Source organism: Gymnoscopelus microlampas, assembly GCF_963454915.1.
Source record: "Gymnoscopelus microlampas genome assembly, chromosome: 4".
Lineage (NCBI taxonomy): Eukaryota > Metazoa > Chordata > Actinopteri > Myctophiformes > Myctophidae > Gymnoscopelus > Gymnoscopelus microlampas.
In genome coordinates this window covers 30,672,939-30,700,323 of record NC_139941.1, presented here as the reverse complement: position 1 = coordinate 30,700,323, position 27,385 = coordinate 30,672,939, and the positions used below count along the sequence as shown (strand labels likewise).

The 27,385-nt window shown below is 40.4% G+C and overlaps 3 protein-coding genes across 4 annotated transcripts; 1 reads left to right on the top strand and 2 right to left on the bottom strand.

The window, feature by feature from the left end:
• Window position 1: 1 nt before the first annotated feature.
• usp39 (ubiquitin specific peptidase 39) lies at window positions 2–7,714 on the bottom strand. Its single transcript, XM_084054168.1, has 13 exons — window positions 7,541–7,714; window positions 6,810–6,888; window positions 6,245–6,339; window positions 6,013–6,149; window positions 4,946–5,098; window positions 4,604–4,829; window positions 3,380–3,454; window positions 3,015–3,082; window positions 2,413–2,601; window positions 1,886–2,028; window positions 925–1,060; window positions 705–791; window positions 2–223 (listed from the first exon to the last, which is right to left on the bottom strand). The coding sequence occupies exons 1-13, from the start codon at window positions 7,608–7,610 to the stop codon at window positions 173–175; spliced, it is 1,509 nt and encodes a 502-aa protein (XP_083910294.1). The 5' UTR covers window positions 7,611–7,714; the 3' UTR covers window positions 2–172.
• A 504-nt stretch (window positions 7,715–8,218) lies between these two features.
• cUnh2orf68 (chromosome Un C2orf68 homolog) lies at window positions 8,219–12,195 on the top strand. The gene is made up of 4 exons (XM_084056330.1): window positions 8,219–8,422; window positions 9,108–9,223; window positions 10,527–10,672; window positions 10,812–12,195. Exons 1-4 carry the CDS (start codon window positions 8,313–8,315, stop codon window positions 10,932–10,934), a joined length of 495 nt encoding a protein of 164 aa, XP_083912456.1. The 5' UTR covers window positions 8,219–8,312; the 3' UTR covers window positions 10,935–12,195.
• Window positions 12,196–20,682: 8,487 nt separating this feature from the next.
• Window positions 20,683–27,008, bottom strand: mat2ab (methionine adenosyltransferase 2Ab). Of its 2 annotated transcripts, XM_084054089.1 has the most exons (9): window positions 26,759–27,008; window positions 25,226–25,303; window positions 24,722–24,844; window positions 24,512–24,624; window positions 24,081–24,224; window positions 23,738–23,956; window positions 23,457–23,639; window positions 23,226–23,359; window positions 20,683–22,421 (listed from the first exon to the last, which is right to left on the bottom strand). In XM_084054089.1, the coding sequence occupies exons 1-9, from the start codon at window positions 26,850–26,852 to the stop codon at window positions 22,319–22,321; spliced, it is 1,191 nt and encodes a 396-aa protein (XP_083910215.1). In that variant the 5' UTR covers window positions 26,853–27,008; the 3' UTR covers window positions 20,683–22,318. The 2 variants fall into 2 exon arrangements, with proteins under 2 accessions (XP_083910215.1, XP_083910216.1); XM_084054090.1 differs by having other exon boundaries at window positions 20,683–23,359.
• Window positions 27,009–27,385: the final 377 nt, after the last annotated feature.

Here is a 27,385-nt window from a genome sequence, read left to right as displayed (position 1 = left end):
TTTATTTAGCAAATTATAGACAGTCAAAAGTTATAACAGTGACAAAATGGAAACGTAATTTTTTTTGTTTGTCCACAAGTCTCCCTCCTCTACGGCCAAACTTATTCTGAGGCCACTTTCAGCAGTGGACAGATCTGCTCTTTCTGGACACTCACCGAAATCCCAGCCTCACTTATGCCCCCGTGTGGCTATTTGTGTCATCATCCTCTCTTCTTTTCCATATCTGGACAAGAAATAAACATGTTACAAATTTGATACCATAATTATGAAGCGTTCAAGGTTTACAGGGCTACCTAAAACAAGTTAGACATCAGTTTAAATTCTCACACTAGCCTATCTCTTCCAAAATATTTGAATACTCTGGAGGCAGCATGTATATCTTCTGCTTTGAATTTGAGAATAGAAAACATCCACATGAATAATGGAATAGCTCTCAAGACCTTAAATAATTCCACCAACCACAAGGCAGTGTTCAGGGGAATTGTGCACAATTCTGAAAGAGTCAAACATCTCTCTGGACTTCTATTTCTGCTCAGGAGCGAGCTAGCTAGCTAGCTAGCTAGCTAGCTAGCCTAAGCCTACACTGACAATTTGGTTTTCCAGTGTGACTAGTTTAAACCACTGTATTGCGGAAATGGACACAAGTAAAAAAAAAAAAAAAAAATTCAAAGTGTCAGAAACTAGTATAAAATGGTACAACTTGCCTGGATGTAAGCTTCTGACAATGTGATCATCTGAGGGAGAATATCAGTCACTTGCAAATCCTGCATCTCATACCACTTTCCAGTACCCTGTAAAAAACATACAATGAGAACCTCACCAATCACATAAATTACAGGTTTCATGAATTATATATACACTATAGCTTATAGTTAGTGGCCAGAGATATCAGGAAGAATTCAGCAGTATTTAACTGACACCTACATGATGCAAGACGTGTATTCTGTAAGCTCCCTCTGTGGGCTTCCCATCATGAACTACGTTGGCGACCAGGTCGTACGTTGTGTGCTTCTCTGTTACCTGGGCTTCTTCAGTCAAATACTCACGGAGGTCTACATTCCTATCAGAGCAAATATAATGGGATAACATTGAAAACAGGACAGGCATAAGTCATGGCTCTTACTGTGCATTCAGACTACAGGCAACATACATGGTCGTTGAGGCAGCGCTTAAGCTAATGGAAATTGAGTGGAACCAGGAACTTTTAAGTGGAAAAGGTGAAACAATTTTCTCTGAAATTGTGATTGGTTTAAGCTTCACAGCGTCATTGGACTGCTTATAGTGGCAACCAGCTCAATTTTAATTTGTAGCCCATCATGCAATGGCATGTGTATCAAGCATCACTTGTAGCTTTATGTCACCAAAGTTCACTGAAAATGACTGTTAATGAAGCCTGTTGGTTCACCAGTCATCTCAACGTTCAGTTCTAGTTATACTGATGAGTGGTAAAGAGCAACGGTTCTCAAACTTTTTGGCTGGCGACCCCCAAAAAACACTTTGCCATGGCTTGCGATCCACCTCCTTCAGACCTCACTAATCTAACAATAAATGCACACCTCTTCCCGCAGCTCCAGTAGCCACCGACTTTGGCACCACAGTTCCACCTCTTATGTTAAGAAAAACTCCACTGGTTTATCAATGTGATGGTGTTTGGTGTAATACCTCAGTTTTTGCTGCCGTTATGCTTTGGTGTCAGAAACAAACAGTACACATTGGGGCTGATCGATTTAATAAAATGGCAGGTGAATATTGTAAAAATAAAACCTTGACGTCAAAAGGCAATCCCTCCAAATGATTTGCCGACCCATCAGGGGGGTCGCAACCTCCAGGTTGAGAACCACTGGTATAGAGAATGGTTTTCATTTGGACTTTGAATAACACTTACGTAATGGGGAAGTTGACAATGGTTGGATTTTTCTCCACAAAGAAGTTGTTCTTGGTGAATCGTTTGATGCAGAAGATGAGATATGGAGGCAGTTTGGTCAACTGGAATTTTTTGAGAAAATTCTCTTTGTAGGTTTTGTATTCCTGAAGAAAAAAAAATACAGAAAGTGCTGCAGTTCACAAACACAAAATAAGATACATTTATTGTAGTCACTTTCTCAATTTGTATTAAAGACCATATAGTGATGTATTTGATAGTGAAACTGGGTGCTTCCTCAGCCAAGCATAGCGATCGGGGCGGTGGGGTGGGCCATTCACTGACTGAAACATGTTCATTCCATTGACAAATAGGTAGACGCCTCATTGGCCGGTCTTGAAACTAGCTTTGAACAATCTCATCATTTACTATTTTCTGTCTAGTCCATCTTTTTAAGACTATACTGTAGCATTCATAGCATAGCCATACAAAACTAGTCTTTGAACTATCATACAGTTGACAGAATATTAACATATCTGTACATCTCATACCTTTTCTGTAATGCCATTGAATTTGGCCAGGATGTTGAAGAGGGGCACTTGTGGGATGATGAGCTGCTCCTTTTCATCCTTGTATAATGGGGCTGTTGGGAGGTCAAGGGTCAAGTATAGGAAGGTGGACTCCGACATCTCCTCCTGGTATTCCTCCTTCAGAAGCAACGCCTCCTTCTCCTCTGGTGGCTGGAACATTGACAAATGTATAGATGAGGACTTAGAACTGCTTGAGCCGGGGCGCCGATGCCCGAGTGGTTGAGGCACATGCCACATAAAGGCTCTGATGGGGCCTGGCAGCGGATCCCAGGTTAGATTCCTGGGCCCAGCGGACATTTGCTGCGTGTCAATCCCCAACTCTCTCCCCATTTCCTGTCAATACACTGTTCTATCAAAATGGGGGCAGAAAAGCCCCCCTCCCAAAAAAAGAAAACTGCTGTAGCTGGTTGGACATGTGTTATGAGTGTCTGAATAAAAGACTACCTCAGAAAAAGGATTTAGAAGGTTAATGGGAATTTGAAGGGGCTCCATATATTCTAAAGAATTGTCTATTTGAATTCCATGTATCAATTTACAAATAAAGAGTAAAGAATTCAACTCACCAAATCTGGGTGTGGAAGCTTTTTGGAGAAGATCTTCATGGAGCCTTGAAATACTTTGGTAAGGATTGCTATAATGGTAGGAAAAGAGATGTTTGAGATTATTTTCATTTTATATGGCAACAATAGCAAGGTTTTTGACAACGATAAAATACAAATTAGTTTTTGTACTATATAGTGTAAATGTCAAATAGTGTCCACTCTTATGACTCATTAATTTAGTGTGGCTACTGCCAAAGAAGCAAATCATTAATGATCCTTCAACTTGATTCTCAAACTACTCAAAGACCAGTATTCTGTGTAGGTTAAATAAATGTTCTTTCAGCAAGATGTACATTTCAGCAAGATGTACATCGTCTTTCACTCACATGGCTTTTTCTTGGTGCCTCCAAGAGCACCATGAAGAGCGTTCAAGAACCAAGATAGGAAGTCCACAGCATCCCCTACAGGTCAGAACAGTTCAACATCAACATTGTTTAATCCCATTACATTGTATCAATGTATGGTAGCAACTTCAAGCAAAACTATAGGATTAGCTTTAATTCCTACATGACCAAAATTACCAGCAACCAATAGTACAAGGATCAGAGATTTTTGGCCAGATCAATTCCTGTGATTATAAAATTATCATCTAAAAGAAATGCCATGACAACTGGTGAGATGAGGGAGAAAAGGAATTTGATTAAGAATGTAGAGTAGAGATGAGTAGATATTGAATAATTAACTTATAAACAATTGCTGACTATTTGTGATCTCTTATTTGCTCTTTCAAATTTTTTATAGTGTTCATAATGCAGTGCACAGCCTGGACCCTCTTTCAGCAAAAGGAGATAGATATTGCACTCTCCACGATCAGTGAGAATTAAGCTCATGACCCTTGCATAAAGTGCTTATAGAAAAACAGCTAGTTTATCTCTATTAAAGTTTTTTATTCATGAAAAGCTGAAAATGCAAGCTCTGTCCGTGCAGGGAACATTATAGTAAAGTTTAAAAAGTGCATCTCAAAGATTAGCATTTCCATGTTATTATGTGCATATCCTTACTGTCAGGCAGAAACCTCCTAATCTCCATATTTCAACTTTTTATTAATTAATTCATTTTGTAAATTAAGGTCACAACAGCTCCAAATGCAAGGCGATTGTCACTATTTTAATCAAAATATATAACAATAATAAAACAGGAAAGTGACCAGACCGCTACACCAGCGGTCCAGGCACCTAGGCTCCAAAGTAGCCTGACAGTGCGTTGCGGGTTCGAGTCGCAATCCCAGCGGCCTTTGCAGTCACTCCCCATCTCTCTCCCCATAATTTCCTGTCAACCTACTACTATCCTATCATTAAAGGCACAAAGAAAAAATCCCCAAAAAAGTAAAGGAAATGTTTTAGCCATACAAGGTTTTCAACCAACAGCAACAATATCCTTTTATCAATGAAGAGACTGGGAAAAGTAAGATACAAAAGACATGGCAAATGGAATCTGAGTAGATCACTCTAAAAAATTTGAATAGCAATTTGCTTTAAAATGTTAGTTCTTGAGACCTGAGGTGCACAGTCAAAAACTGTTATCTAGCAGACAAGCAACATATAGCGCACCTTGCTTGGTGATCTGGAAGTTCTTCTTACTGCACAGCACCACCGCCTGCAACATCTCATGTGGAGACACATGGGCCTTGAAGTTTCTTGGGTTCCAAAGTTTGCGCATCAGCTCACCAAACCTCTGCACAAGGAGGAACATGATGTCACCCGGAGGCCTGCGAATTCCTCTGTAGTTTTCCTCTTCCAGGAAATAGTTCCGTAGTGGAGGAACATTGGACAGAGCCTTGGAATGATAAACAGAGACATGACGAGAACGGCAGTGGAGATGCCCGTCAGTATAATGTGAAAAGTTGGTATCACGTTCCAGATATGGGCCAGCATGATCAATGGCATTCTCACCTGTAACACCACATTTGCGTAGTCATTGGCCTTGATGTTGTTAAGCCCTACAATGCCTGGCAAGTAGGTGGTACCATCATAGGCACGATACAGCCTTCCCTGCTTGTCCAAACCTGAGATGTGCGGCTTTGTGAATGTGGGCTTCAGCACATACTACAAAGAAAGACACACAGACACAGACGGTATGTGACTCAAGTCTACACAAGTACATATAAAATGCGATGCCACAGCTATGCTTAAACTAGAGTTGTTCCGATACCAGTATCGGAAAAGCTGCCGATAATGGCTAAAATGCTGGTATCTTTAAGTATGCCAATCTATGCCATTCTGATACCATATCATGTATATTGGGATTTAATTTATTTAATTCCCATTAAACAATTAGTTTGTATTTTGAATGCTTCATATGATGTTGCACTATTGTTTTTATACTTCAGCTGTTCTATTGACATGATTCTTTTTCTAACTTATGGCTGCACTTGAACAATTATTAATGGAAAGGTTATTTATTCCTCAATTTCTTTTTTGCTAAGGATTGGTATCGGAATGGTACTCGGTATCGACCGATACAAGTTGGGTGTGGAATGGGATCGGGATTCGGGAAGGTTAAAACAAACAGTTTTTTGTCAAAAGGTTAAAACTCTATATTGTGATATATGAGTAATCATTGCTAGAGTGTTTGATCAGTAGCAGGGGTTTCTGCGTCTCTCCAGCTGTTTAATAAAAAAAATATTTTCGTGGATGGCCAATCTTCAGCCAATCAGGAGAAAGAACTAATTTATCAGATTACATTTTTAAGAGTTCCAGTTAATTCACTTGTTTATCCTGAGTCCAGTGTGAGTTCTCTCTGATTTGATCAAATCCTGACCTGAAAATGCATTTTCTGTTTAATCAAGAGCTGGAGGGACGGGGAGACCCCTGTTACTGAACAAACACTCTATATAGCAACGAGTACTATCAGAATATAGAGCTATTCAACACTTATTTTAACAGAAACAAAACCACTTACACTACCTTCAAACACACAATTTCAGAACATAAAATCGAGCATCTCATCAGTCACTCACTGTGATGTCCTCCAGTGATGAGTCAATGATCTCGTAGTTGTCTGGCAGACAGTAGAACTTAAGAGTGTGTAAATTGAGGAACACGTGATGGGTGAACTGGACACTATGTGTGTAAGCATGAGACTTCAAGCCTCTACCTGTAAGAGACATATAAACATTAAACAGTTGTTTACAATATTAATCCAGTATATGACCCATTTCTTTGGTCCAGCATCAAGTATTGTATCCATACCTTGGAAGTATTTCCCACATATGAGACAGGCATAGACGTTGATGTGGGAGAGCGAGATTGAGCATAGCTTCTCAAAGTCAAAATCCAGCACACTCCTGTGAATTAATACAGCAATAGTTTAGTAGGCTGAAGACCAGACTGACTAACGTAGAAGGGAAACAGGATAGATGGGCATCAAGGAAGAGTGGGCACCTCTGTATTAAATTGGCTATCTTTTCCAAAATGTTAAAACATTAATTTTTAAATAAATTAAAGTATACATGATTAGAAAAGACTTAAACATTTGACAGAGTCCAATATTTCTACAATTGCTACAAAACCTGTACACCCAGTCATTTTAGGGAATAAACAAGAAGTTGAAGGATACAATTAAGTCTGATAATGATGTACCGTGCATGTTCACATCATGTATACTTTACATAACTTAAGAGCATTTTTCAAATATTATGTTTTTCACATTTGGACAAAATAGCCAATTTTACATCGAGATGCCCAGATGTCCCTAGTGCCCACCGATCCTGTATCCACATAAAGCTAACGTTAGGGCCAATACTTTCCACCATACCTGTTTATAGTGTCCAGGTAAGGACAGTGGCGGCTTCTGCGGTCCTCTGCGACACGTCCTCGGCCTACTTTGATGGCCACTAGAACATGAAGTTAGACAAAAATAAGAGACCAAACGGAATTGTTCGATGAAAACACAGCCAACTCAGTTAGCTAGCTAAACAGATGTAGCTTTGGTACGCTCGATTACACATACTAGTGTATCGGGTAGGTGGAGCTATCTTATTGTTACAAGTGAAAGTCCGGAATTAAATATTTACTTGAGTAAAAGTAAAAAAGTATTGGTATCAAAATGTTAAATTAGCAGATCTACAAGCTCTGTGAGCTAGTAGATCTGCCATTTTAAAATGGCCAAAATGTATATACTGTGGGATTAAGTGGTTAATGTATGTTTTGTAAGAATAATCAAAATCTGCAGAGTAACTAACTAAAGTTTTCAAATAATAAAAGTACAATATTTGCCTCTGAGATGTAGTGGAGTCGAAGTAAAAGTACTGAAAATTGGAAATACTCCAGTAAAGTAAAAAAAAAAAAAAAAAAACACCTCAAAATTGTACTTAAGTACAGTACTAAAGTAAATGTACTCAGATACTTTCCACCACTGCCGTTCGCCAAGTACGCGCCTGGTACACAACGCAGAGCAAATCGAGCGTCCCTTCACCCTGCTGCTACCACTAGCTTACTAGCTAAGTTAATTCTCATTTTAAGGCCAGTAATGTCAGTGCAACTTACCCCCTTCTTCTTCATCATCATCATCATCGTCGTCTACCTCGACGTCTCTTTGTCGCTTCAGAGACACCATTACAACAGTTGCTTATCGATAGATCCTTGCGAACTAAACTTAAAACCTCTGAGCAGAAATTACTTGAGAATGTCTCCACCGACGGACATCGAAAACTCGCGGTAGTGATATCGTCCGAGTAAAACTCAACCCGGGGTTTGAAACAGTGTTGCCATGTCCGCTTATTATAAGCGACTTTGGGCTTGTCTTTCTGTAAAGCGCTTCGTTTTTTTGGGCTTGTTTCTAAAGTATAGTTGCTTATTTTGGGCTGGCTGTGTAATGTTGTTTAAATATTTTCATGCCAAGGACCCCCAAATGAATGTGTATTTGACCACGGACCCCGCCCCCATCTGACAATATTTTGTGCCATATTTATGTTGTTAAAATGTTTAAAATATTCCTCATTTTAAAATAGCAGATCTACAAGCTCACAACGCGTTGTAAGTTTGTAGACCCGGTTATATTCTGTGGAATATTTGTATTTCAAAGCTACTTATTTGTTCATGAAAATGGATGAATACAAAAATAACATGCACCTTAGGGTTATTTCTGTTGATTAACAGTATTATTAGGTGGTAACCCCGGAAGCATTATTAATTGGACAGCAACTTTCCGTGGTGCTGCTTTGTGTGGGGGGTGCCCTGAGACTGTACCAATTATAAACTCATGTATATATACTGTCTGTTCGTTAAAGATTATAGAAGAGTTTAAATATCGGTCGTGATGGATATTTTAGGGGACGATGAAGCACAGGATGAGAAATACAAACGATCGGGGCGTTTGGACATGAGCCATGGTTTCTTGCACCACATTCGAAGGAACCAGAAAGCAAGGTGATTTTTGTTGTGTGTCTTCTTGGCTAACGCTGCTAACTAGCAAGCTCACCATATTTCTTAACACAATTTAAACATGTATTAATGTGGGTTACATTTGAGGTCAAAATTCAGTGATAATGTAATCCTGAAGGTTACATAATTTGTATAGTCAGACCAGTGGTTCTTAAACTTTTTCGCGTCAAGGACCCCCAAATTGACACATAATTAGGCCATATGGACCCCCGTTTGATACCATTTTGATCTCGGGACCCCCAATCATCATCAGTGTTAATTTAACTCTGAGAGTGTACAAAAACGGGTCAATTTGTACGCTCAGAGTTACAGACACATAAGGGTCAATTTGGTTCCTAACTATTCATTTGCCTGGAGACCCCCTGGAACCCCCTCAAGGACCCCTGGGGGACCACGGACCGCACTTTGAGAACCACTGAGTTGCTGCGCATGCACACACAATGCAAACGCGTAGAAGCTCGCACTGGCTGGCCTCATCTAGTTATCCTATAATTCTAATTATTTAAAATAAACAATGTAATGTTTCAGTAGTTATGACAAAAAGGTCAGTATTTGATTTGCTCCAGAAATGCATCGACATCATGTGTCGATGTATATCAGTGCTGCAATGTACCAAATAATACTGCACAGTCCAGACAATAAGAAAAAGTGAATTCTCTGTCCTGTTTAGAGATGAGTATGATAAGGAAGTGAAGCAAGCGAAAGAGCTTCAACGAAGGAGACACACTACAACTCCTAGACGCCCTCGACGCCCTGACATCGAAGTTTACCATCCCCGTAGAAGAAGTAAGGTTAACTCATCTTTGCACTGATGACAGCATGATGACAACCTTAGAGAGTGAGTGTGTGTGATGGCACTGTCAGAGAAATGGCCAGGGCATCACTCATACTGGACGCAGGAGGAAGGTCCCCCTGGCTGTTGTAGACCAGAATAACTTCCTAGGTTTCAGGAAGAAAGACTTGGGAAAACTGGACTCGCAGGGCTTAGGGGGTCTGATTGGCCGGATCTCCATGACCTCTGCCATCGGACAGGAAGTCCAGTTAAAATGGGCAAAAAACAGCAAAGAAGTGCCCATCTCTGATGGATTAATTACAGACCCCAGTGTTGGTAGTGGAGGCTACTCTCACCCACCAGGGAGGGGACATTATTAGACTACAGGAAGACACAGCTAGAAGGGTTCTGCTTAATATGAAACAGACTGAGGCCAAACAACATTGGTGTGGACTCCGACTGCAGGGAAAGTTGGCCTGTGTTGATTCCGCTGATCATTCAGTTTCACATTCGATGTGCAAAAATGCTGTTATTGGGGAGGATGTTTTAAAATTCACCATCAAAGCAAGACTGCAAGTATTACCAACCAAGTGCAATCTGTCAATCTGGTATCCTGACATCCATAGTCCACTCTGTTTAAACCATCATGATTCTGAGCAATGTCTAGAATCCATTGCACACATCACAAATGGATGTAGTGCTTATAAAAACTTGTACATCGCTCGCCATGACCGTATTGTTGACAGTGTCTGATGCAGTACAAAAATATATGCCATCCAGTGCAGCAATGTTTAAACATTCAAGAGTGTTACCAGAATGGTTTAATTATACTTGTGATGTCTTTGCTAACATCCCGAATATACCTGATGTTGTTTTTGTTGACACCAGTCACAAGGAGGTCCTGATTCTACAAGTAGGCTGTGTTTTTGATTTGTATATACGACCGTTACCTAAAATCATAACAAACTTTGGGTACAGATGTAGACTCTGCATATTCATGTTTGGAAGTCTGGGCCATGTATATAAACTGACCATGAGTGGCCTGAAAATCGCTGGCATGACAAAGAGCAAAGCCAAACAACTTGCTAAATATTACTCTGTTTCAGCTGAATATAGGCAGTTTGTCTGTGTGGAGGACAAGGTGCTATAATGTACCCTTAGGTGCCCATGAACTGTCTAACCTTGTTACATTTGTTTCCCTGTAAATTAATATGTGTGTGTGTGTGTGTGTGTGTGTGTGTGTGTGTGTGTGTGTGTGTGTGTGTGTGTGTGTGTGTGTGTGTGTGTGCGTGTGCGTGTGCGTGTGTTCATGTCCAGATGGGTCAGAGCCTGGCATAGGTGCTGAGCCTGAAGAGTGGAATGAAAGTGGGTCAAGTACAGAGACGGAGACTCATGGAACTGAGCTATTCTGGCTTGACTACCAGTCAGATTCTGGCACTATTACATCCTTCATTGTCCACAAGGTTTGTACATTAATTTGAATGATGTTTCTGGCTATGTATGTCAAGTTATTTTTTATTTATTTTTATCCTTGAAGCTCACTTTGGTTTACTTCTTTGCACTCTGTACAGCATATCATGTTTTCCTTCTGTTGCACCTCAGGGAGATAAGCCTGAGAGGGTGGTGGAACGTGTTGCAGAGACGAACATCCTGGATTCAGCCATGAGAGCAGCACTGGAGGTTCGAATTCGAAAGGAAATGGACAAACGACGAGACAAACGCTGAGCAATATTCCAGAAATGGCAGCGATGACAGACAAGCTGGAAGTGAAACATCCAGTGGAGCAGAACATCATTTGATATGCTCCTGGTAGTCATATCATTGACAAAGCTGGCAGTGTCAGTGACTGGGAAGGTGATCTCTCCCAACAATGCTGACTCATGTGTTCTGAAGGCTCAGTGGCACTGAATTAACAGCGCTTAATGTAGACCAGGGGTCTTCAACAGGGGGTACGGGACCCCTAGGGGGTCCTCAGAGTTACTACAGGGGGGCCGCCAAATCTTTGTGTGTGATTGTTTTTTTACATTAACCACTTGAACCCTAGCACACCTATTCTGAGGAGAACGTTTGCCAAAAATAGCTGATCTACAAGCTCACTCTTGTAGATCGTCTATTTTTGGCAAAATGGTTTGGTGTGGAGGGTGAAAAAAACAGATTAAGTACAGAGTGAAAGATCAAGTTCACTAAGTATTGACAGTTTAAGTGGTTAAATGTCTGAAAATATACATTAACATGAATCCAACATGATAGTGCTGTCAAAAAGTCTATGAAGCCATCTATGAAAAAGCAACACAGTTTTATACAATATGTAGTCGGAGTCCCTACTTCATGTCTCTCTCGGCTAAGGGGTCCTTGGCCTGGAAAATGTTGAAGACCCCTGATGTAGACGGTACAGATTGGGGCACAACTTTCATTATACTTTACAGTACATTGGACTGTTACCTCGGACTGCCCCACGAGTTCAGGGACACAGTCCTCCTGAAGATTACTATCCTGTAGGCTCCGAAGTGGAGTACAGGGCTGCAACCACACACCTGAAGATGACTATATCAGTAAACTATTGTTGGGTATTGGCCCACTCCAAAGGATAAACCCGAGGACGTGGATACTCTCTCTTAGTAAAATTCAGGAATGAATAGGTGCTTTCTTTATGTTTTTGCAGAGCAGTAAACCTACCTACTCCACAGATCATATGCTCTGTCTCCCGTGTTTACAAAGATTTATTGTTGATAAATGTGATTGGAACTGAGTGCTGAGCATGGAATGTCATTAGGTATTATTAATTAGAATTTCATCCTGTTCAATCTTCGGTTGAGTCGGTTACATTTGATGATATTGGTATAGTCACCTTTTTTTGTCAATTGGGAGCATTTTGGTGATGTAGACATGTTTGTTTGACAGCTTCATTGCATTCTGTATGTTTATTTATTTAGGACTTGAGATTTATTTTTGATACTGTGATGTATTTGAAGATGTCATTTCTTAGTTTCAGCTTTACATAAAAAAAAAAACACTTTATGAATATCATATGTGTGTAGAATCTGCAGTCATTCCTTCAGCATTTACTGGATAAACAAACAAAAAGGAAATGTTCAGAGACATTTTCAAAGTTTGAGGGTGTAACATACATATAATACAGCTGTTATGAGCATAGGCAGTTGAATTATTGTGCTTAATGATTCCTCAACGGTGTGGATAACAAAATGAAATCAGATAAAAAGGCAAAATAGTAATAATGATAGTAATGAAATGGGAATAAAAATAGAAAAACAGCCATACAAGTAGCCAAATCAATATTACTGTACACCATATGTTCTCAAAGTGGGGTCCAAGGACCCCTAGGGTACTATGTATAACATACAGTACATGCTGTAGATATGTAATATCTTACAGTCAGTAAGTGGCTGTGGTGGTGGCAGTATAGTGAACACAATACTGGAAGAATTTGCAATCAAATATCAATCCGTACAATCCAAAATTGCAATTATATGTTAAAATTGCTTAACAAACAAATTATAAATCTATCCACTCTGGTGTGGAATATAGTGAATACTAGACAGTTATTGACTAATATCCAGTCATATCTAACTTATGATTAGTGAATGGTGGATTAATCATTCAATGAGACAACTGCCTTCTCCAGCTAAAACAAGTGCAGCATAACTTCCTCACTAGGGGGCAGTATGAAGTTGTATCGATGTATTCCAGCTCCAGGGACCATAACCTAAATGTCCACAATCAACTGTTCAATCACATTTTCTGTGTCCCATGATTACTCTTTTCAAAATGAATTAAATGAACACCATTATAATATAGTCTGCCATGACAAATTTTACTGGCCCAACAACAGTCCAAGAGCACTAACAGATTTGTCAGTGTTGTCTAAATCAACTGTTTAAATTAAGCATTACGTATTGTTGGATGAAGCGTGATTTTCTGATGTTCTTTTAACATACAAGACACAAAATCCACTTCTGGCTGAGAACTGAGGTTGTTGGTAGAACCAAAAAGTAGCACCAAAACAAAGTGCCCAAAAATCTGGTGTTTAATATGAAAATATGCCCTTGTTCAGTAGGCCCAGTAGGAAAATGTGTTGTCTGTATGCTACTTCAGCCTATTAACATTTGGTGTTACATAATGTTAAGTCTTTCAGCAAATCTCTCTCAGTCCCCAATTCTCTCCAGTACCCAGTGCCCACCTAGTTTTAGTGCCCAGTTATCTACAGTGCCCACTTTGATTTATTACCCAGTTCTCTACCATGCTCGCTTCGTTTTAGTGCCCAGTTCACCTGTATCCATATACATTTTCAGACAAGCAAAAAGCAAACTTTACAACGAGATTTGATTATTTCAATATTTTACAGAGGTGATGCAGTTTGCTAGGGACCCGTCTCCTGGTGTTAAACATAAATAGGTACTGACGTAACTTGATAAGGGTCTGCTCCACTGAACTGTTAACGAGCAGCAGTGGCCTAAAGGTTAGAGGAGCGCACTTGTTGCTGGACGGTTCCTGGTTTGATTCCCCAGACCGGCAGGAAAAATCTGGGTGGGGAAGTGAATACCCCCCCCCCCCCAACACTGCTGAACAGCCCTTGTACACTGAATCTTATACTTTTGGCCACTGCTCACTGGCCAACAGTACACGACTGTTGTTGTACTGGTCAGCTCCCAGGTTTTAATGTGTGTGTCTATGTGCAGGGCGTTACTGAAAATGAGCACTTGTGCTCAGCTACTACCCTGGGTAAATAATGAACAAAAAAATGACTAAAAAACAACTGGAGACAAAGAAGTCTGTGAGCTCTGAACATTTTCAGGGAGTGTGTATACAGTGAAATTGCCAAACAAGGATCAATATACTGTACACATCAAGCCAGCTTCTCTCACATGATAACTACACTTTCTGCTAAATGTGTCCTACAGTAGCCGCAAGCCCATTTTATCTGCTGATTTCCAATCAAATAATTGCAACTTCCATATAGTCTGTAGATGTGTTGCAGATCAATAATGTTAAAGATCCTGATGTACTGGGCAATGAAATATTAACCTAAATGTGTTTGCTCATTGTTATATACCAATTTAAAGAAAAGTCATAACGAGAAGGTCTGGTCACATGGAAAAGAAACATTTTCAAATCTGCAGTTTAATACCCCTGCCCAGAGGTACGGAGCAGACACGACTTCCCAGGCCTGTGATCAGAAGGAGAGGCAAACTGTTCTTGACAAAAGCTACAATCCATCCTTTTATTTTGTCCCCACCATCATGGGAGATTAACTCATTGTTTTCATCAGTGCATGAAAAATGCAACCTTCATCCTGGGGGCACATATCTTACTAAGTCTTACACAAACCAATCTCAAGGAGGAGCACTCTCTGTGATGTTATTGGTGGAATACAGACACTCCCCTTTAGATTCACACACCCTGGTCCAACTGACTTCTCACAACATGTGACTGATGTTGTGAGAAGGGAGATGGGAAATGTACTCACATTTCCACATCACTTACTCCACTGCTCACCAGATTATCTCCAGTTTCCCCATTTCCCAATTGGCTAAAAGCTACCCAACCAAAATCAACACCTTTGTTCCCCCTCAGCATAGTTCCACATGATCTATTATGCAACAGGCTTTGAGGGTTTGACACTTCTGGCAGTCAGCAAGACTTCAGCAAGATGTGTAGCCTAGCCTTATCATATGTACTGTACTATGGTCATTTGAGCTTCAATTTATGGACAGTGTAATGAGAGGCCAGTAGTGGTGGATGTATTTGTAGCAAGAACATCCTGGAATGTTTGGCGTCAAACATTCCATTGTATTGCATTACAGTCTTTCACAAAATAATGATTTTGCAAATGGTCATGATTGTCTTTAAAGGGATAGTTCACCCCAATATTATTATTTTTTCTATTGATTAGTCACCCCATGGAGAATTGTTTTTGTCGCATTCCTAAGCCAATAATTTGATGACCAGTGGACGTGCAGGCAGCGGTTCTGGTAGGAGATACAGAGGAGATTATTTGTGTCTCCTACCGGAACCGCTGCCGGTTCTTCGTGGGGTGACTAATCGATACAAAAAATTTTTTTTGGGGGTGAACTATCCCTTCATTATTATTATAATCATTATTATTCTCAGATTATTTTTTTCCCCTAAATGCTAGCCCAACAAAATTAGCCAACTCAGAGACAGGTGTTAAAACATAATTTAGATGAGACAGGACAGAATCCTTTGTACCTTTTATCAACATCATGGCATTAGTACTGATGATAAGGCATTATTTAATACACTTGAATTCACTGCAAAAATTGCAGATAGGCCTATTTAGATACTCTTGAGCTCTCAGAAATAGATATTTCTGCCATTGACATAATGTAAATTAAACCTTTTCTGTCAGTGTTTTTCAAGGTGCGGTGACTATCAAGCTTGACATCTTTTCTATTACACACAGTTCCTAAACCATTTGTTAATGTTAATATTTTAGTTAGGTTAGGTAGATTTTAATGTGCCCAAAGCGCAATTTGTTTTACAGACAGTAGTACAGTGGTGGGAAGTTAACTAAGTACATTTACTCTACTGTACTTGAGCACAATTTTAGGTACTTTACTTGAGTATTTCCATTTTTTATACTTCTACTCCACTACATCTGAAATCAACATTTGCTTGGAATTTGACTCACTGTGGTCAAAATAAAAACAGTGCAGGTATTTATATTCACATCTACCTGTGAGAAAGGGACTTGAAAGAAACTAATTACATTACAAAGTTCATTATAACTACTAGTCTTCAACTAAAATTATAACACTCTCCAACTAACTATCATACTGTCTTCACACTGTAACAGCCAACCCATCCCAACAGCTGACTAGCCACATTCTGACCGTCACGCTGTGACATTACCCACAGCTGACACTTGGACAATTCATTTCTGCTCTATGAAGTGCTTTAGCGGTGAAAGGAATAAACATGATCTTTGAGTCTAGTAAGGCTACTTCTTGGCCTCAATCACAAAACCCATCTAACCCCTGCTCATTTTGCTAGGATTGGATGGCTTAGGGTTGAGGGCAGAGTACAGCAACTTGTTATGGGCCTGGTCTTCAAGATACACCACAACATTGGGATCCCCCTGTATTTGTCAAATTTACTTCCAAAACGTTAATGAAGTCCACAATCATAACACCAGAGGCAGCTCCACGAATCATGTTCAACCCAGATACAAAGGGAATGAACTCATGCTATTCATCAAAAATGTGGAATGCCCTACCAAAAGGTGTAAAGGAGTGTAAAACCCTACTCACTTTCAAAACTGCTCTAAAGATACACCTTCGAAAATGGCCCCTGTCTAAGTCTTAACCTACCCCCCCTCCCCCCTTTTTTTTCTTCTCTTGTACATATTTTTCCCTCTTCATACCAGTAACCTGTAAGCTGATTGTATGACGTTCTGTATAGTAGTGTGTAAATCTGTCTGTCTCTTATATGTCATCATGATTTGTGTGCATGGGGATCTCATCTTAAACAAGCTCAGTGCTTAATGAGTCTTCCAGTTTAGTAGACCTTGTATTGTGAATTTGTACTTCAATGTTGTTCTCATATCTTACTAAATAAAGTACATCAATCAATCAATCAATCAGTCCACAACCTCTTCAGAAGATCTGTACTCTTCTCTTTAAAGTTTAAACCTTTGTTGTGTGAAGGATATGCTGCTGCACACAGTACAAAGATAATGTGACTGGCAATAGCACTGTTCATCCAAAAGATACCAACACAGGCCATGTAGTGTTCAAAAGTTGGGAGACTTTGCCCAATTCTCTTGCTCTACATACATTGTATAAACTGTAAAATACTATGAAGTTGCAACTGTGAATGGGCTGATGAGCTTTCCCTTTCAAGGCTGTGGCAGTGTAACCCAAGTGAAGCCCCCAACATTCAGAGTTAAATATAGCATTTTGACAGAGCCAGTTTGGTAGTGAAAATAGACAGCTGCTGCTGTCCAAGTGACACACAAACTTGGAATATCATGGTGTTACTTGACATAAATTCTATTATTGGATACACTGTAACTGTATGTACAGTTACTACAAAATTATGGTTGCCAAGCTTTCCAAGAATGGAGCACCTCCACATTATTAGTTATAGTTATAAATGACAGTTTTATTCATTCTGTAACAGATTAATTAATTTAGACATTAAGGCACTGGTCCTCAATATTTTTTAGGCCAAGGACCCCTTAGCTGAGAGAGAGATGAAGCAGGGACCCCCACTACATATTGAATAAAGTTATGTGGCAGATTACACTTTTTCATAGACTTATTTGACAGCACTGTCATCAGTGTTGTATAAATGAATGTTTTTAGTTCATGTGTATTTTCAGACATTTAACCTCTTAAACCCTCAATACTTAGTAAACTTGACCGTTGGTTCTGTACTTGGCCTGCTCTTTTTCCCCCCTCTACACCAAACCTCAAAAAATAGCCGATCTAAAGGCGATGTGTAGGGAGCTCGCAGGTCTGCCATTTATCGCTAATAGTCCACCTCAGAATAGGGATGCTAGTGTTCAAGTGGTTAATAATAAAAAAGTTCCTTTCACACAAAGATTTGGCAGACCTCCTGTAGTAACTCTGAGGACCCCCTAGGGGTCCCGGACCCCCTGTTGAAGACCCCCCTGCATTAAGGAGTTCACGAGGTTCCTTTACATTGCTCTTTTACCACCATAGGTCTTAGAACATATATACGTTCAATGTGCCCTGATGCTCTGTACTTAATTAAGTGTTATGTCATCTTGATATATACTGTATCCACAGAGCAAAAGGCTTTGCATGAGTTTGGGAGGGTTCCTGAAGAGTTATTAGACTTGTACACTGAAACATCCGGTCCACCCCATATCAGCATATGTGGAACTCCCCAGTTGGGTGACTATGGCACAAAGAGAGAGATACAATTTCCAGATAAAATCACGTAACCACAGAAACCAGTGTAGAGGATCAAGTTTTTTGGACTGCCTGGGACAAAGGGGCTCTCAACATGCTTGGCATGTTTCTTTACTTAGCTCCATGTTAGAGTGCCAGTATTAAAAAGCAAGCACACAGGGATTATTTCAGTCCAGTGAAACTCTATCTACATATGTATAATACAATGAGCTCATGGAACACAAGTTCCATTCATTATTGTACAAAGCTGCTGAGAGTTCTGTAGCAAATTAACAAACAGCCAACAAATTATCAAATTCACAGGATTATTCCGAATATACAGTACATGTCCTAGAAACTGGATTTGGTTGTTATTCTGAAAACAGAGTTTCAGACAGGTTGTGAAATAAAGCTATAGAACCATATGAAAAGGTCACAGGGGGTGCACCAGCCACCAGGCAAACATTTTGGACGTTTGTGAAGAGGCTAATAATGATTAACTACATAACAAGGTATTACAGTGAAACATGAAATTATTTCTGGGAAAATACATTTTCAACTTTGTTTATAATAGCAATTTGTAACTATGTCAGCAATACAGTAGCTTACATGTGATACAAAAACTGCCGCTGATTGTCAGTAGAAAGTCTTTTGGCTCAATGATACAACTACAAAACTGTCCCTGTGAAAGGAAGCAGGGAAATTAAATCAAACTAAACGTTTTCTGTCTTTTCCCAAGGTGCGGTGACTAAACAAGCTTGACATCTTTTCTATTACACACAGTTCCTAAACCATAATATGGTTTAGGAACTGTAACTGTAACATATATTATTTGTTCATGTTAATATTTGAGTTAGGTTAGGTACATTTTAATGTGCCCAAAGCGCAATTTGTTTTAGTAAGTAGTTACTTTCACCACTGTACTAGTCTGTAAAACAAATTGCACATTGGGCATATTAAAATATAACTAATCTAACTAAAATATTAACATGAACAAATATGGTTTAGGAACTGTATGTAATAAGATGTCAAGCTTGTTAGTCTCCGCAACTTGGGACAACACTGACAGAAAAGGTTTTTTCAATTTCCTTGCTTCCTTTCACAGGGACAAATATTATGTAGTTGTAACATTTGAAATTTGAGGAGTATCAACTTGTGACACAGGAGCCAAAAGACATTCTACTGACAATCAGTGGCAGTTTTTAAATTGATCCTCCCCGAAACAATTTCATGTTTCTGTAATAACTTGTTATGTAGTTCATCATTAGCCTCTTCACATAAGTACAAAATGTTTGCCTGGTGGCTAGTTCACCCCCTGTGATCTTTTCATAAAGTGTGCATTTACTCTACTGAACTTGAGCACAATTTTAGGTACTTGACTTGAGTATTTCCATTTCTTTTATACTTTACTCTACATCATCTCAGACGCAAATGTTCTTTTTTAATCCATTACAATTATTTGCCAGCTTTAGTTATGTTACATTAGGGCTCAATCACTTAAGACCCATTTTATATTTCGTCCATTTTAAATAGACACTCTACAAGCTCACCATGCGTTTTACCATGTATGTTGTTTAATTAAAAAAAGTATTGTATCAAAATACCAAAACAACCAGGGATAGTGCTTTAATTTGGAATTTATCCAGGTATGTCGGTTTTCTCTACAGACTTGGCTGCTGTAAATGAAATATGTACGCTGAAATTAAGGCTGCTGTTCTAACTAAATTGGTGAAAATCTTTGCGTCATATCCTGTACAGCAGTGTTTCCCAAACACTGGGTCGGGAACCATTTGTGGGTCGCAGGTCCATTTTTAATGGGTTGCGAGTACATATATCCTTATTTTTTTCTCAGATCCATCTCTATTGGATCTCGAGCTAAAAAGTCTGGGAACCCCTGCTGTAGAGTAGACCTGATCTCAAGGAATTACAATCACAACATCAAATTGGCGCAAATGAGGACAAACAGTTCATAAAACTGAGCATGGCGCTGCCTCATGTTTTTGTGAGCATAAATTACATTGCTGGCATTTTGGTGTCACCATGCTGTATTCCCTGATGATGCAATTGTATTGCGAACACTTATCGGTGAATCTAAACTTCTCCCACATTCTAATAGACTGTGTCCCATCTACCCAGTCCCCACATTCAATTTCCCCAAATATTTTAGAAATAAACATTTGATTCCAGAGTGTGCCATTTCTGTCTTTACAATTATGGGCACAAATAATTTTTCTATCCATCATATATCAACAAATCGAAATGAAGTCTAAAACATTTACGATAATCAACAAAGTTTAACCACATAACCCTGTATAACACTTAATTTTAATGGTGGCATAAAAGAAAAATAGTGAAATGGCCGATCTACAACCACACATTGCGTCGCATTGTTAACATCTGCCATTTTCACTTTCTATTAACAATTCTTTACTATTGTAATCGAGGAAAAAGTTTGATTGATTTAAAGTCATATCACTTAAAACCAACACAGCAATATACCCCAAAAAACTATTACATTAGACTCATATTACATGTCATTACACATAAAAGCAATTACTATAAAGACAATGACAAAGTGTGTTTAGCAGGAAAGTAGCCATTTATTAGAACCAATATAGTCAGAACATGAGGAAAAATGTATCCAATCCCTAGACACGAAGCATAATACAGTACAAGCTACTCTCTGGAAATTGGACGCATGTTGATAGGAGGGGGGAAAGTGGTTCAGCTCAAGGGTGGGGAAAAGAGGAAATAGAAAAGGCACTCTTACGCTCACCGTAGCAAACAGGACGACCTCCCGACTCCCGAGTGGTAAAGGGGAACAAAGCCAAATCTTGAAACCCTATCCAACACACAGGATGGCCATGTAAACAAGGCTGGTTTCTCTGTACAACACCAGCCAAACGTCGCCATTCAATTCACGAGGACAGGTGAAGGCCAGAACAGTACAAGACATGTACAGGGACTTCTAATTCACCCCCCCCCCCCTCAAACAAATACCCATTCCAAAACTGCAAAATATTTCACATTAGACAGTGACAATTCCTTGTGGAGGCACACCAAAGCTTTTCTGTAGGACACTTTGGAACCACAAGAGAAACACTGAAAAGTAATGGTCATCAAGTAAGGAAACCATGTGTTTAAAAAGCTGCCATCTGAATCCTCAGCTTCTCTGTATCCACGCCAAGTTTCAGAGAACAAATAAATAGTGTCATTTTAGATTTCTGTTCAGCCAATAAGAACATAGTGGAATGCAAAACACTCCTTCAGGATAAGGATGGAACCAGGTTTCTCTGTAGCTACACCTGCCCATCAATATTCCTAAGGAGTATCTGTGAATTCCATCAATTAAAAGATACAAGTGAGACACTAAAATTGAATTTCAATTATAAGACAATCCAAATTGTCCCCCAACAATCAAGTATAACCAATACCCCTCCAGATCCGAGCAGTGACACAGCAGCCTCTGACTTTTCTGTATTACGTCAGAAAACAGCAAAGATCTGTTGGGGCATGTGAGGCCTTCCACTCTCAGATTTTGGATCGCTCCCCAGCCCGCAATGCATAGCATTTTTCTGGAAAGAAAAGCATCAACCCTTGGCCCTCTAATTGTGCCATTCTAGCATCCTCCACAAAAAGACATGAGAATAAAGCTCAGATTAATAAAATAAAAAGAGAAGTGAAGTTTGGGAACAACTGTACCAGACTGACATGGGGGAATGTTTCGAGAAAACTAACTACTGAAAAGCTGCATCGCTTAACTAGGAAGAGGCCTTGCAGATGGTGATGCCCTGTAGATTCCCTACCAATAGCACCAGTAAATTAAGAGGGGCACTGTGATTAACCCTATGCTAACACCAGCACACTGGAACACAATTCTTCTGATATTGACCCAGAATGTGGAATGCCCAGGGTGCAAACTGCAGTCTATCACTGGGAGAGAGAGAGAAGGGAAATCGTATGGCGATTTATGTGGAATTCCATCTTAATGGTCTTTTAACGTAAAAATTCTGAAACATGTGTCCTTGAATCTAGTACGACTCTACAAACAGGAAAAGAGTGACAAGACAGGAAGGGAGGTGGAGAGAGAAAGGGATAGATGAGGGTTTAACTTATGCCATTATGAGAGAGGTTAAGTGCGTTTCACCCCCGGGATCTTGAAGGCTTCTCTGTAGTATACACCAACAAGCCTGGGGGGAAAGCTTAACAGGTTTAGTATTTAAGTTTTTTGGGCACCTCCCATGGGAAGGAGTCCCGGCCAAAGTGGCCGTAGGCTGCAGTCCTCTGATACATGGGCTTCTTCAGATCCAGCTCCCTGGAATACATAATCAGCACATTTAGCAGCAGTCATCTTAAGTGAACTTAGACGTATCAATACTCACAAAGGCAGAATGCTCAAATCAGCCAGTGGGGAGTGTCAAGAGCCACAAAAGAAAACCATAATCAAAGAGGTTTATAAGACCAGCTGATAAAGAGAGGGAGACTCATGAAGCTTTGACACTTACCAATACCATGTCAACCCAACTCATCCTTGAGCAGTGGGGACTGCGGCTTGCAGATGGAAAGCACACTGGTCCCATTTAAAAAAGGCAGTCTATTTGAATGTGAGCTAGAAAGCTTAAACATGCTGGGTACCTTATATGTCTTTATAGTCACTCACATGCACTACACCTGTCCTACTGCATGTATGCATTAATTCAGTTTCATTTATTGTTAAGTTTACTTGTTTCACCCATGTTTTTATCCGTCCTATAGTACATTCTTCCTCTGTGCTAGAGCTCTGAAACTTTCAATGTGGTCGTACTGCAAATAACTGACTCTGCCTGTTAATCAAAGACACAGAACCCTTTTGATTCAATATTCCCTTCAACACCAGCCCATATACCTCTATAGCAGCAGAGCAATACAAAGCTTGAATAATACACAAGCCAAAAAGCACCAGGAGTTGCACAAGACGGCATTACAGTCATTATGCAGTTCAAACTGAAATACAAGGAAAGGGATAAAGTATTTGAAACATGGCTGCAGCAGCTAAAGCAAAATGGCAAGACTGTAAAGCATAAGAAAGAATGAGCCAGGAGTTTCTGATTCAGTGAGAAGCTCAGAGGATATACATTACCTGACAATAACCCCAGGGCGGAGATCAAAGTTCCTCTTTACAATGTCAAGCAACTCTCTCTCACTCTTGTTGGAAGTCCCATAGTGGAAGATGGAAATGGAGAGCGGATGGGCAACTCCAATGGCATAGGATACCTAATATAGCAGATGTGCATATTTGTCATACACCGAGAAGTTTGCCACAGAATTTTACTCCAAGAGGCAAAGCTCAAGTCTGTAAATAATCCCTCACCTGAACCAACACTCTCTTACACAGCTCAGCCTTCACCAGGGACTTAGCCACCCAGCGAGCAGCATATGCAGCAGACCGATCTACTTTAGTGTAGTCCTTCCCAGAGAAGGCGCCACCCCCGTGAGCACCCCAACCTCCATAAGTGTCAACAATGATCTTACGCCCCGTCAGGCCAGCATCTCCCTGTAATGAAAGGAATAACAATTTTTCAGTGTCTGACAAGGATGCGTTTTAATCATATCATAAGTGGCTATAAAAACACTGAAGCCATAAAGGTGTACCTGGGGCCCTCCGATCACAAAGCGTCCGCTTGGCTGCAGATGGTAGATTGTATCATCATCCAGGTAGATGCATGGAACAACCGCCTTCACGACCTTCTCCTTTAGGGCATCTCTCATCTCGTCCAAGCATATGTCTTCGTCGTGCTGTACGGAGACAACAATGGTATGACAACGCACTGGAAGCATGGCACCACGGTCCTGGCGGTACTGAACAGTCACCTGCATAGAATGTAAAAATACAGGGATGAATGATTGCACATAGTTTTAAACCATTAATTAAATTAAGGAGGGGGAAAAAAATAGTTTGTACCATTACAGGGGGAAAAACACCTCACACACACACCTGGGTCTTTGAGTCTGGACGGAGCCATGGCAGAGTGCCATTGCGGCGCAGTTCTGCCATCTTGGCATTCAGCTTGTGGGCAAGGACAATAGTGAGAGGCATACATTCCACAGTCTCATCAGTGGCATAGCCAAACATCAGGCCCTGCAAAAGAGAGAAACTGTTGGATCACCGTGGCTGCACATCCTCAAACTCCACCAATCACAGTCAGTAAACTTGCATCAGATTTTAACCACTTTCACTCTGCCCTCCCCATTTTGGTAATATGATTACAGGGGGAAAAATGCACATATAAAAAAAAGAATGATAGCCCCTCCATGCCTCCACAAGCTCACAAGGTGTTGCATGCGTCGCAACATGACCTTGTAAATCGGCAAGTCCCACTGCATGACTGTATGAAATACGGCTTAAGTGGTCAACCCACTACTGACCTGGTCCCCTGCCCCAATGTCCTCCTCGTTGCGATCTATATGAACACCCTGGGCAATATCAGGAGATTGCTGCTCCAGAGCCACAAGAACATTGCATGTCTTGTAGTCAAAACCTAAAATAAAACAAAAATTACTAAAAATCTGCTTGGTTCAAAATAAAACAATTCAGGGAAGTGCACATTAATTAAAAGTGCACCAAAAGTACCACACCTTTGGAAGAGTCGTCATATCCGATGTGGCGGATTGTATCACGAACAACCTTCTGATAGTCCACTGTGGCACGTGATGTCACCTCACCTGCCAGGAGGATCATTCCAGTCTTGGCAACTGTCTCTACAAACGTTCAAGGGGGAGAAACAGTTAACCACAAAATGTGTGAACAAACATTTACCTTGCATGTCAAGACAGACTCGTCTGGTTTCCAGTCTAAACAAACATATGAGCTAACAAGCTTTCCATCATCCGATATGTGATCTTTGTACCTGGGACCCCAGGGGTCCTTGAGGGGGTTCCAGGGAGTCCCCAGGTAAATTATTGATATTTAGAAAACAAACAAATGGACCCTTTAACTCAGAGTGCACCCAAACCCAATGCACCCTTAAAGGTCCATTAGTACACTTGGCCTAATCTGCATACCAAACTCGGGGTCCTTGAAAATAAAGGACCCCGAGAACCATTGCAGTAGAATACAACAAGGAGCAACATTTTCCTTACCACACGCAACTTTGGCATCAGGATCTTGCTTGAGGTGGGCATCAAGTACCGCGTCACTGATCTGATCACAAATCTTGTCTGTAAACAACAACCAGTGTAGTTAGAAACCGTGCAAACACTATAACATGGTCGTACACAGCAACTAATCGCTGTCAATGATGACGCTTCTTATGCATTCGCAGAAAAGTCAGGGGATGTTGTTTAGCGCCATCCGCACCAATGTTGCCATGTCTGCTTATTATAAGCCACTTTGGGCTTGTTTTTCTGTAGTAAAGTTGCTTGTAAATATTGGTAGTTACGGATTTTTGTGCAGTTTCAAAAAAAGTATTCAAACATTTTTAACCTTTTTCCATTATTTGCGCTGTAGATCTGCCTTTTTCAAATAGCCAATGTATACGTTTAGAGTGCTCATGTTGACGCTTCTTTTGGGCTTGTTTTCAAAGACCTGGTTGCTCATTTCTCTCAAAATATGGCAACACTGATCCGCACATGTTCGCAGTGGGAGTGGCTGGAGGAGGCCTTCCTTCCTCCTCAGTCCGTCGCCATTTCAGCAGGTCGGGTCCGGGCGCACGTGCCGGCCGGGAGTAATAACATCAAACCCGAGCCTGGAACGTGAACACTACATCGTCGATTTGGACATTTAACAGTGACATAAGCGAGCGTCCCCTGCGTGTATATCGATACATGCTCATCCTTGTCGCTCTAACCGCAATGCCAAATGAGACTCCATTATTACTAAACGGTGTTAACTCGACGAAAAACGAAACCGTTCAAGATGCATCCATTGTTTAGAAACAACATGTGGTAGTTGAGGGGACTACTCTGCTCTCTGGGGCTCACGTGAACCACGCGGCAGGATTATCCCATTTAGCTACGATTAGCTAGCAGCAGTGTTGCCAGGTGTTGCGAGAGAAACAAGCAACCAGGTCTACGAAAACAAGCAGAAAGCGCATAAAACATCGGCTATTCTATAATATCCCATCTACAGGACGCCTTGAGCGTCTAACTTGATCTACTATTTTCAAAAAAATCTTGGGGAAAAAGTGAAATATTTCTTGAACATTGTAATGACAAATGTTGTATGGGGTCCTTGGCACACCGTATTTTCAGATTGTGGACAAATACATTCATTTGGGACTGGGAGTCTTATGACATGAAAATGTTTGAGAGTCACTGGTTTAAACAACCCCAGAAAAAAAAGCCCACATTAAGCACCTACACTTTAGAAACAAGCCCCAAATAAACCTCAACCACCAATATTTACAAGTAACTTTACAGAAAAACAAGCCCGAAGTCGCGTATAATAAGCAGACCTGGCAACACTGGCTAGCAGGGGTTAGCTTTCACAAATCTGCTGGCCGACCTACTAGCCTACTACCCGCCTATAAAACATTTAGGTGGCAATGTTCACCTCAGTCTTTTGTTTTGCTTGTAATATTTGTTTGCCGTTGTACCCATTGTCCACTAGAAATGAGATAGCAAACGCATGAAGCCAGTGTTGTTTTATTTTGCACCGTATGGTGCGTGTCTTACCAGGATGTCCTTCTCCGACCGACTCTGAGGTGAACAAGAAGCAGTCCTCCTCAATGAGGGAGTTATGGAAACCGTTCATTTGTCCGTTCATCATCGTACACGTTCTTTATGTGTTGTATGAAATGTATAAATACTGTCTTCACGACTTAATAATACGAGCTTTGCAGCGTTTTTTTTTTGTCGTTGCAGGTCCTGTAGTTTCCGACCCCGTCAGTCTGCTGCTGGATGCATGAACGCGCCACTCAGTGCGCAGCGCTCCACTATTTAAGCGGTGGAGAAGACGCCGGTGACGTCAAGGCCAGGGGGGCGGGGCCATACCATTCCAACCTGGAAGGGAGGTTTTCATAGCTTTTGTGTTTGTACAACGTTTTTGTCTATTAGTCTATATCCTCGAGCGTATTTATTTATTTTCTTTCTTTCTTTAATTGTTCCAGTATTGTAACTGCATTTTGTCCTGTTATTTGTAATTGTAATGTTGATATTTGGTCAATAAAAATAAAATAAAAAAAACCTGGCGGGGAGGAAAAAAATAAAACTAAGTGGGGGCAGTGATGTTGTTGTGGGATTCGGTATGCATTTGAAGTCCTGCTCAGTCAGCATCCACATATCAGCGATTAGTTTACCACA